This window comes from Quercus suber, unplaced genomic scaffold, assembly GCF_002906115.3.
Source record: "Quercus suber isolate HL8 unplaced genomic scaffold, Cork oak 2.0 scaffold_167A, whole genome shotgun sequence".
Taxonomy (NCBI): domain Eukaryota; kingdom Viridiplantae; phylum Streptophyta; class Magnoliopsida; order Fagales; family Fagaceae; genus Quercus; species Quercus suber.
Window position 1 is genome coordinate 173,720 of NW_027071807.1, and position 12,543 is coordinate 186,262.

At 32.1% G+C, this 12,543-nt stretch overlaps 1 protein-coding gene across 1 annotated transcript; it reads right to left on the minus strand.

Annotated features, from left to right (window-relative positions):
• Window positions 1–1,989: 1,989 nt before the first annotated feature.
• LOC112032724 (uncharacterized) lies at window positions 1,990–3,915 on the minus strand. The gene is made up of 2 exons (XM_024065485.2): window positions 2,545–3,915; window positions 1,990–2,457 (listed from the first exon to the last, which is right to left on the minus strand). The coding sequence occupies exons 1-2, from the start codon at window positions 3,569–3,571 to the stop codon at window positions 2,255–2,257; spliced, it is 1,230 nt and encodes a 409-aa protein (XP_023921253.2). The 5' UTR covers window positions 3,572–3,915; the 3' UTR covers window positions 1,990–2,254.
• Window positions 3,916–12,543: the final 8,628 nt, after the last annotated feature.

Consider the following 12,543-nt stretch of genomic DNA (forward strand, 5'->3'; position numbering starts at 1 on the left):
TTCAGTGGACTACAAGAGGGAAATTTCCCTTGACCATCCTCGAAGAACCTTGCAAAAAATTGCAATAAATTGTAAAATATATACTCTGCGTTACGGTTATAAATGGTAGCTTTCAGCCATGGATTTCCATTTCCCCATGTAAATTACACAAAGAGAGAGCTCAAATTATATATTGAACAGTTTAATCTGACATGAATTTCATCATTTGAATGTTTTGCACCTCTCAAAGATTCTAAGTTCTAACCGAGTTCATTCACTTTTACAAAATTCCTGTGGGCATAGGAAAATCTAAGTAAGTCCGGTGGTCCACAGAACATATATAAAACATATAAGTCCGGTTGTCCACAGAACATATATAAAACATAATAATGTTCTAAGCCAATAACAGTATTCGGCCGAGCAACTTTCTTCTGTCTTTTAGTAACTGTGTACCTCATCGAAGAGTTTGTGTCACAATAATGACTCCTTATGACTTTTCCTAATTACGATCCAAAAGAGAAGGATTTCCTACTTTAAAAGTGTTCAGGTTTTCCTTTCAACTTTTTATTTTTTTGGATTTTACGAAACTAAATATACCCAACTCTTTTAATTCACAGGACTACCCAAATTTCCAGAATTAAATGAAGTCTTAATCAATAATTTCCTTCTCTTAAACAAATACGATACATAGCTTAATTATAACATATTTGTAAATTAAGGAAAATATTTCAATAATATCATTAAAATTGGATAACAAAAAAATTAAAAGAATACATAAGTTACATATGCCAAGATACATAATATAAAAAAAAAGTTTCTGTTGGGCAATCATTCACTTGGATAAAGCAACAAAGTTCATGTACTTTCGGGAATATAGCACACGTTATAAATATGAATTCAGGAAAGGAGAATAGAAAATACATCAAATTTTGTGTTGTGTAGAAAAGATATATTTGATTCTTTCTTTTAAAAGACACCTTACTTGGACGTAATCATAACAGTTCTAGTTCTGATTTTAGAAGGTCAAAAGCAAATAATACTTGAGCTGAACTAGCATCATGCTCATGCCGTTTACCAATAGGTTCAAAACTCAAACCCAAGACCTATCTCAAACATTCATCAAAAATAGAACACCTATTTCAAACCAAGACCCAGTACCCTATCCCAAAGGTTTTACCAGTAATATCCTTTTATCATTGGTATTCTTAAGGATTTGTTAAATTACCTGAAAGGATATATTGATAATTTCAAATATATTTGTTTCTTTACAAAGTACCTAGATTTTTTACTTAGTTTTTTACCACAATTTATTAAAGGAGTCCAAATACCTAGTGATTATAAAGTGGGGGCAACTAATCTCCCTGAAATGGAAGATACAGGGGACTAGAGATCCCCAACGACTCGTCAATGTCATAACATAAAGACCAACTTCTTGTCCTACAAGTAGCTGGAGAATAACTATCGTACAGTTCTAAACCTGTTCAAGCTGCAGGGACATAGATGATAGAAATGTTAGCTGTCTACCGTAGACTACATTGGGTCTTCATTGTTCGATTTATTGAATGACCTCTGGAACATCTTTACCCTACTGGACAAATTTAGTGTTTTTTTTTTTTCATCAAAATAAGAAGTAAGAACATAAAGAAATGTACTTTTAATCGCACACTGCTGGTCCAAAATCAAATAGCATAGGGGCCTCTCTTTTTTGGTCAAATAGCATAGGGGGTCACTAACATTGCCAGCAGCAATTGAAAAGAATTAGATCTTCCGGTGTGTGTTCAATACCAATAAACATGCGTGCACATGTGAAGATTGAAACATAAAAGTCAATTCATTGTCTCTCATCAAATTAAAAATATACATATCTCTACCATAACATGAAGGTATCCCTTATCCCAAAAAAAAAATATACACACATCTCAGCCGTAACATTTGCAGATTACAAATTCAGGAAAATATATATATATATATATATCGGCAAAGAAAAACATTTACAGATTACAAAATTAATTAACAAGATAAAGAGAACAGGTTCCAACTCAAAATTCCAACAAATGACATAGTGAACAGGTAGCATTTCTTCTCCTTTTCTAGGCAATCCATTGCAAACGAAAATAATTTGAAAATGGAACCAAAAGAAGATTAGAAACAAAAAGTGTTACATTACTAATGGAATTGACACCAACAAAGATAAACATGGAGATAGAGAAATAGACAAAGTAATTAACATGTACGTAATGTTGTATTAATCAATAAAGGCACAAACTAATTTTCTCTAGCCTCTCACAGCCAATAAGGAAGGAATTGCAGCCAAGTTTGGGTTGGTGTTCTTATCTGAAGCTTGTCTGATAATATCCCTTTTCCCATCTTTAGAGTTAGGCTTGCTGAAAGCTCTCATTGGACTAGCAAATGCCCAACCCCAGCTCTTACTTCGACCATGAACAAGACTACTAGCACCAGTGCTCCCTCCTGCACCCACTGCTGACTTCCCATTATTATTATTCATATGATCCCAATAAGAAGAGGAAGATGAGGATGAAGATGAAGAAGTTATCATAAACCCACCAAATAGTCCGCCACACTTGACTCTCTCTTTCATGTGCACAGCTGAAGAGGTTGACTTGGGCTTGCCTTCTCGCTGAGACTCCACTCTTCTTAGAGTGCAGTCTCCAAACCCAGTTGAGATTCTCTCAAAGAAGTCACCAGAGAAGCTCCTACTTCCACACCCAACAGATCTGGATCTTGAAACTTTACGCTCAAAGGAAGAGGCTGAAGCAGTGGCTTGGCTATTAGGACTTTCATCATCTTCCACAATGTCACTTTTCTTTCCCAAAGAAGAAGACCCAAGATGACACTTTTCTTTCTGCTTATTGTTAGAACCATTGGTTGTTGGCCCTGTTGTCAAAGTCGGTATCTTTGAGTTGCTGTTGCTATTGCTGTTGCTATTGTCGTCTCTGAAGCTTCTGTCCGTTGTCCTGGAACCACTAGGCTTTGATGAAGAAGAAGTAGAAAAGTAGAGAAATGACCAAAAGCCACCTCTTTTTCTTGGGCTAAAGTCTTCATCACCATCCTCAGCATTCAAGAACTGGTTTCTTCTCCTAGGAGTTGCAGTGGACTTGCTTCGCTTGAAAACAATATCTGCCGGTGCTGCACCACCACGATCTGATGTAACTTTCTTCTTCTTCTTAGCCAAAAGAAAAGGGATCCTGGCCCGCCTAATATTGTAATACTCATGATGATGAAAATGACTATCTTTGTTGCCACCATCATTGACACCTCTTGTTGATGATGAGGGTCGGATTGAGAGTGAAGAAGAAGAACCAGCACCAACACAAACACCAGCATTACCAATATCAGATCTAAAAGAAGGAGATGAAGAAGAAGAGGAAGAACCACGAATAGGTAAAGGAAAAGATGAAGATACAAGCTTGCCAAGCTTTTCTTGAAGACAAAAGGCACAGATCCCACCTGGGTTGTTTCTGTATGGATGGTCACTGCATTGCATTCCATCTCCCATGTCTTCTTCACCCACACCAACTCTTCCTCCACCACCACCACCAGGTACTACTATTCCTTTGATTCCTTCCATCATAGTCTTCTTTTGGCTCCTGGGGAAATGTTGTTGGATTCCAATGATCTAGTTATCTTTCTTCTTCTTTCTTGTTGCTGTTACTCTTTTTTCATACCTTGAATGCCTTTTTGCAATTTTGCTTTTCAGAGAGGATAGAGATACAAACAAAGAAAAGGGGCATAGATAGTCAGAGAGTGTAATTGAGTGAACAAAAATATAAATATATAATTATATATTTGCTTATTGCTGCATTGAAGTAAGGGTGTGGAGAGGGAAGAGAGAGGACTATGTGGGAGAGAGTCCCCAGGAGCACGTGGAAGACTGACTTACCAAGATATTAAAAAGTGTGAAAAAGACAAGCAAGACTCTATAAACTATTTTCAGAACTCTATCTCTCTCTTGCACTAGCCCAGACACAAGAATCTACAAAAGACTGTCCCTCAAATACACTTCCAAGACTCTCTACGTTTGAACAGTTTCTTTTTTTCTTTTTTCCTTCTTAAAAAAAAGTTATAGAATGGATAATATTTTGCTATCAGATTGGATTTGTTTTACATTGGTCACAAAATTAGAAAAAAAAAAGTTTTAGAATAATAGTAAATTTCAATTGGATTTGTATTACATTGATAACAAAAAATAGTTTTTTCATTGATCTGTATTTTCTGTCAAATAAATATAAAAAAATTAAAGTTTAAAGGTAATTATCACCTCTCATGATATTGATGAAAAGATATTTTATACCAAAACTTCATATATCATATTATATATATATATATATAAAGACAAAATCTAGTTATAAAATTGATTGAAGTCTAAAATTATAATCTTACTTAATATCTTTTTATTGAATGTTGATGAAAAGATATTTTATACCAAAACTTCATATATCATATTATATATATATATATATATATAAAGACAAAATCTAGTTATAAAATTGATTGAAGTCTAAAATTATAATCTTACTTAATATCTTTTTATTGAATGTGAATTTTAACAAATTTACTATTAAATTACATCTTCTTCTTATATATTTCATGCTTGCAAAATTTTTAGAAAATTAAAAATTAATAGCTATGTTACTAATAAATTGTTTAAATTGCAAGTTTTTGTAGTTTAAAATTATGTATAAAATATAAACTTATAGATCATATAATAAATAATCCGATTAACATAAAATTTAACATGAGTATTAAGAACGTAGAGAACACGCAATTCAATTGTTAAATTTTCAAAATATATAGTGTGGGGCCTGTTATTTAAAAAGATATAGGAATCCTCAGAAGTGGGCTCAGGGCCCAACGGCCCAATCCGAGGACGCTTAGTTATCCGAAGATAGTGTAAAAAAATTATTATTATTAAAGGGACAATATAGGAAAAATGGGTGGATATTGTATACAGCGGCATAACGCACGTCCAAGGACACCAAAGTCCGAGGTGAATGTAACTTTCATTTTATTCAGGAGATTCCACAAAGTTGTATCTAAACTGGAAATTGAATATAAACCTAAGGAGGAGTTGGGGAAGGTAGCAAATATCTTCCAATGCTATCACCTCCCTATTAAATGATTTCCAGCTAACCCTCTAGCCGCATTAATGTGGAAGTGATACCTGAACAGTAACTAAGCAGCTTTATGGCCACTGAGCAAAGGTTCCGGTAGGTGCTAGATGGAACAGAAAGGAGTTCCCAAAATAAGAACTACACGTGTACGATGGAAATGAAGGAAGGAACGTAGTATATAACATAGAAACGGATGACATAAAGGGAGGGGGGAAAAAAGTAAGGAAAAGGAAGAACAGATATTCCATGCATAAGAGAGGCTCACTGAAACTTAGCCAAGGAGAATTTTTCTCATACAATCAACCTAACATATCCCTTGTTACTCAGTGAATATAACATTTCCTGTCGAACAGTACTAGTTCTTGTACCCATACTCTAAAAATGTATTGTTTGGGCTTAGTGGGCTGAAAACTCATTCATACTCTGGGTCCAATCCAAGTTGAGTCCCCACATATAGTAATATTTATTTATTTTAGACTACAATTAGTTTTATAACTAAATTTGTTACCTAAATAAATCTTTATATACCCCCTCTTAAGCTAAAGGAGTTATGAAAAAAAGGAAAAAAAAAAATTAAAAATTGGCCCTAGCAAAAATAATTTTCAAGCTAAGTGTATTTTTTTTTTATAAGGTGTTTTTGCTAAAAATTCATTACCAAAAAATAAATTTTATAAAAATTCATGTGTATTTGAAGCTTTCTTGTCGGTACTTTTGAAAACTCATCAAATACATTTTATACGCGATCTTTTCTTTTTCTTTTTGTTTTTTTCCCTTTCTACGAAATAAGTAATAATAAACACAAAAAAAGATAGCTAATTCTAAAACGAAAGCTCTAGAGCTACATCACCGTCTTCCTCAGGCTCAGGCTCAGACTCAGTCGCTCAGAGAGTAGCACAGTGGAGATGGATAAGGATCCAAAACTTTCCTTTCTGGTTCTAGGTAGAGACGACTAAAATCTTTTTTTTTTTTCTTTTTTCCTTTTAAGTAGACCAAATCATTAAAATATTGCCAACATATATCGAACATATATATAGTTATGTACCATTTCTACTTTTTTTTTTAAAGAAGTAATACATTAATAAACAAATTGGGCATGGTATGGAAACATATTAAAAGCTGGAAAGCGAATCAAATATTTGATAGAGCTTCCCAAAATTTGTTGACCTGATTAACATTTTGATCAAAATGATAAATGCCGGGATGTATCACCATAATAGCGCCACGTACAACACCCATCGGCTACTTAATGAGAGTCCCAGTCTCACTTTTTCTTTTTCTTTTTCTTTTTTTAAAGTAAATAAAGAAAATAGGTGGATGCATCAAACATCAAACACATATCCATCCATATTACATGGTTAAGAAAATTAGTGATAAAGAACGGACAATAAAAATGATTTTTGGACAAAGAGATCGTTAGAAATTGACATGTACTAAGTAGGAAAGTACTGGTCAAAATTATCAAAAATAATGACTAAATTGTGTGAAAATTTGCATTAATCAAAAAAATAATGTTACAGTTACAAAATATTTTACTATATTTTTACAAACTGCTGATGTAGCCAACCTTTTATTGATATTCATCTAAATCTACCATTAATTTCACTTTTTTATTTACTAATAATCACTCATTACATCGGTAATTTGTAAAAAATTTTATAATATAATTTGTATCTCTAGCATTATTTTAATCTAAATGCCACCTTTGACCACAACCTAGGCCCCTTTTGGGGGCAAATTTTTTCATGATTAACCGTTATTTGCTATTTATAGTAATTTTTCATCCAATTATAACTTTTAAATTAAAAATCAGAATAATGTCTTTTCTATTCTAACTTTTAAATTAGAAACAATATACTAGATTTGATTTTGTAATTTTCTGAATTTTGCATTTGTTTGCTAATTTTTTTTTTCTATTTTATAGCCTAATTTCATTCCTAACATAAATTAAGGTTTTTAGATGTTTTCTAATCGCATTAAGGATGTGGTTAGTAGTCATAGAGTTCTTTAACCTATTTAAGAGCATTGTAGCCTCCAAATCAATTTTTTAAAATTTTTAATTAATAAAAAAAATTAGAATTTTGATTTCCTCTATATGTTTTTGGTGGATTCCAGACTCTTCTTGTAGATTCAAATCCTACAAATCTCAATTATAAACACGAAAATGCCATTTGGTCATCAAACGAACTAACATGTTTTTAGTCCTTCAAACCCCACACGTTTGAGTCAAAGTATGTAATTACCAAAATCTTAAATCACAAAAGTAGTGGCTCTTAGACTAGTTCAATACAAGGTGAGGTGAGGTCCCATGCCAGCAAAGGGACAAACGAGATGAAATTGACATTGACAATGCAAAAATTGATGTCCACAAGGAAGTACAGAAAATATAATTATGGAAGACGTCTGAATATCTCATTGCCCAAGTAATGAAGACTCTTAAAGAGCCTTATCTCTAATAATTCCTTTTCTTGACTTGCAGTAGGCTTACGTACCTGATATATTGCTGAAAAAGTTTTGCATTTGTATTGGTTTAATTTATCAACTTTTTTATAAATAAATAAATTTTAATATTTTGTAATCTATAATATAAAAATTTCCAAAATTATATATTTTAATTAATACTATGATCCTGTTAATGGGTACCGTTGGATTAAAATGCACATGGGGGGTGTGTCACTGTATTTGTCCTATGCAAAGCAAATGTATGAGACCCCATGAAGACAAAGTTCATTATGGTAAACGGGACTTATTCGTTGTTAATTTAATACAAGAACTAGGTCTAGCCGCTACGTGCTGTTTCTTTGTTCTTGTTCTTTTTCAGGACCCAGATCATATACAAGGTACAGGGTACATCCATGCATGCAAGAGTTTAATTTAGTGGCCCCCTTAACTCATCGTCTCTTTGCTCCTATATTATATATATGGTACTGTTTAGTCATTGATCATTTATTAAAGTTTAAAACTAGGCCTTATTGAATGGTCATCCATCATTCATCTTTGTGATGTGAACAAATCAACGGGTCACCTGTGCCAAAGTATTAATTGTGAAGTGCTAGCTTAGATCCCACACTACCGTATAGAATTATAGATGACATCTGATCAAGGAGAAATGAAAAATCTTAACCATGAGAGCTACTTCCAAATTAATTCTCGATGCACGTTAAGGTCTATACCTAGCATTCACCATTACTTGATAATAATAACAATAATAATAATAATGGTAATAATAATAACAAACAAACAAACAAACGAAAAGAAACAAACTACTGCCTGTATAAAATATAATTTCATTTCACTGTATTGACGACTATTGGAATAGAGTAATATGAAAGGGTGAATAAGACTTGATCCGGCTCAATCTATCGTCCAAAGTTCAAACTGATTACACTGCTATCTTGGGATGTTAAATGGAACCGGTGGTAGGAGAGAGGCCATTTGGTTGAAGATTTTTAGTATCGCTGTTTAAAATGATGTAAAAATTATAGTTTAAAAAATGTTTTGGAAATGCATGTTTATAGTATTTATAAACCAAAAAATGTGTTTAATACTATATTTCAAATAATATGTTTCAGTGTACGAAAAAACATAATTATGTGTTTGGTATATGTGTGTGTTTTATTTTTAAAAAGCCGACCAGTATAGTACAATTTATTTATTTTTTATTTGAGGAAAGAGAAGTCAGTTTATGTTTTGTCTAATCCCCATAGTTTTCAACATATTTACAAAAGTGATATTAAATAACATTATTTGAAAACTGAAAACTAGTAAGAAGAGTTGTTGTGGCCGTGAAACTAGACTCCCGCGATAATATTTTAAAATTATTGACACCAATTTTATTGTGTACTAACCACAACAAATAATTGTGAAAAAATGTTGTGTGCCTAAACTTAGTGATGAGATTATAATAACGAGATAATATATTGTTATTGAGGAATATTGCATTTTTGAGATTTTTTATATATTTTTTTACTTAGGAATTTTAAAAATGTTGTAAATGAATTAATTAATTAATATTAGTCTCATTTGCTAACAGCTATTTAAAGGACTCAGTTTGTTTGGAATATAGTTCCTCCAACTTATTAGGTGAAGATTCAAATGAACATTCATGCATAATTTTTTAGATAATTTAATAAGTCATGTGATTAAAATACGCTTTATAGGCTTATGAAGTATGAACAGTTATTTAATGAGTTGGAAGAGTCTCTTCCAATTATGTTTAAATAAAATCGTTTTTCCTGTTTGCATAAGAAGCTTAACTATAATGTTTTTTGGCATCATGACCAACAAAGAGCTCTAATCTAAACCAATAGTTTACCAACGTTAATACACAAACTTGTTTACAAAATTTTAAAAGACCAAGGGTACTCTTGTAATTCGATTGATAATTTTTGGTATCTCAATTGAAGACATTTAGAGTTTAAATTTCTTCATTCCCAACTATCGAATTGTAAAAATAAAATAAAATAAACAAAAGGGTATATTAATATCAATGAAAACTGTAATCAAAATATTATATCCTATAAAAACTCAGTTTCATCTCCTAATTTATTAATAATCTTGCGCCGCATGTATAAGTTGATTTCAAATATGGATTCTTTGTGCAATCCAATTCAGATACACATGCATGCATTTCATAGTTCATGAACAGTCCTGACTAAAATCTTAAATTTTTCTTTCTTTTGACCAACTAAAAAATCTTGAATTTTTAGTTGTACCATGCTTGGATCTATCTTAATTATCAGAACATTATGGTTGTACTCATTCTTAATTTGCTTAGGATTAAAACTAATGTTTTAGGTAATCATGATACTTAGTTTAGTATATGAAGACAAAAAGTTTGGTGTTACCTCGAGACTTTATGGGAGGGGACCATTCATATTTTTGGAGACAATAACACTACCATACTATAAATGCTATTTAATTATTGGTAGTATTATTTTAAAATGGTTTATATTTTATTATTTGCATGAACAGTTGAGAATAAGCATTACAAAGTACAAACCAGCTCTCAACTAGCTAGATCTGCTTCTTTGAATAATGAAAATATATATTTGCATCAATGGTAATTCAAAGTTAGTGTTTTATTTATTTATTTATTTTTTCCTTCCTTGGGGGTGTAGGGTTTTGTGAGTTGGTTGCTGTATGCAGAGGCAAGAAACCAATCGATTTGGTCTTGGACCCTGTGTTAAATGTGATACTGAGATTGATGGTGAGAGTTTGACCCAAAAAGGAGAGATCGAGTGTAGGAGAAGAAAGGAAACAAAGAAATGATGGTGTGGAAAAGCCTCGAGAATCAATGGTGTTGAAGGAGAAGGTGAGATCACATGTGCATGTTAGGACTTAGGATTAGCTTTTGGTTTTTAGCTCTTTAGTTTATTGATTTATGTTTAGCTTTTCTAAATCTTCACTTTCTAAGTGGATTTATAGTAAACTAAACGCACGTTAAGGAAGAAAACAATTCGGTCTTATCCCTCTACAATTATTGTTACAGATTTTTAATGTTGGCTAATTTGATGACTAAGTTTGTTTGTAATTGTTGAACTATTCTCAATTGTATTTGTGACTCTGTGTGGTATAATTGAGGTTATTTGAAGACTGAAAAAATGTGCAGTAATGAAGTTTTCAGTTTGAGCAAAAACGTTAGCTCAATCGACCATGAAATTTGGATAGAATGGCGAGCTAAGTTCTAAGATATTCGGTCGTTTGACAAATTTGAAAATTTAAATTGGACAAAAAGGTTTGCCAATCATTTGTGAGACTACAATCAAGCGAACCCTTTAAGGAAAGCACAGACCTGGGCATTCATAACATCTTTATTTTTTTGGTAGCCAACCATGCCTCAAACCTTACACTTAAATACATACGAAAATTCAACCCTAATTTACGAAGAAGGAAGACAACTACACAAAACCAAGAAAAACCTTTACCAAGCCTTCCAGTTCATACCTCTCAAATTTCCTATACTTAATTTGACCGTGTGGTGTACGAGAAGTCACATGAGTAACGTATGAATTGCAACAATATTCAATAGAGGACTTATTGATTTTGCTTTGCTCCAAGATGTTTTTAGCCATTGGGTTTTCACTCCGTGGACAAATACTTGTCTTTGTGTGTGAGAGTTGTTCAATGTTGTTTATCTTATGCTTGTTTATCCATGATGAATGTTGCGCTTAAATTGATTAAGCAACTTCCATGACTTAAATTTGAATGATCGACTAAAATTGGTAGTAAGCCGTATTAGGGTCTAATTGCATTTTTATCTAATCTAGCAGCATGAGTTCCTTGGACAAATGTAAATAACTATTGCACTTTTTTTTTAATTAACATTTATATGTGATTGGTTTAATTGGTTAAGTAATATGTGTTGAATCCCAGGTGCTTATTAGGCTGATCTGAGCCATATAAACAATTACAACGAGTTCCAATGGTAATTTATCTGATCCAATGGTATGAGATTCTAGAAAAGAAAGCGTAGGCTAGGAATTCTTTATTGGAGTTGGGTCATAACTGGTCACATATCCTTCCATTAACAGGTATCGAATATGCTTTACTCCAAAAGAGCAGGACTTGTAAGTTGTGACAACTGTCAAGATTTATAGAAGAAAAAGTACCTCCATTGAAGTTCTTACCACAAAGGGTAAAGATAACTATTATTGATATGGTTTATGAAAGACAACGAATTTATGTAATTCAAATTAGTCCACAGGTTTCTAACTTAATTTCTTTGGGTTCATTTTCATTTTCTTTTTATTTAAAAAAAAAAAAAAACTAAAGTCTCTCTATTTGAATGAAAATGTATGTGTACATAAAGATAAAGAAAAATTTTATTTGATAAGGAAAATTTTTATATTTTTTTTTATAAAGAAAATTTTATTTGACCAGTAGCATTGTCGTTTAGTAGTATTACTTCTATTAGAGAAATTCGGACTCAAATCTTGATCCACCTATTTTAATCCAACAAATATATATTTGTATAACAAATTATTAAATTTCCCTAACAAACTTATGTCAACCAAAAATTTTCAAGTTATATAAACAAATTTTATTTATTTAAAGAAAAACAACTTATTTGTTAAACTCACTTTTTAGTAAATAAATTCGACAAACACACACACGTGGGAAGATTGCATAAGGTTCCATAAAGTATAATTAAAAGCCCAACTCAGGTTGGGTAAGACTATTGGAGTTTTCATTTTAGGCCGAGCACCTTTCTCAAGATTTCATTCCAAGACCCACTAATTTTAGAGTTGGGCTTAGGTCAGCCCAACTGCAACTGGACCAGTGTTTGATTGGAAAATGTTTGTGGAGAAATTTCTCGTGGTGAGTGATGAGTGAGGTCACACGTTAGCCTTACCTTGTTCTCTTCGTTGAATTGTTATGTTGGTATGAGGAGAAACTCAATGCAATACTATTTCATAATTCTAAGCCAATTTCA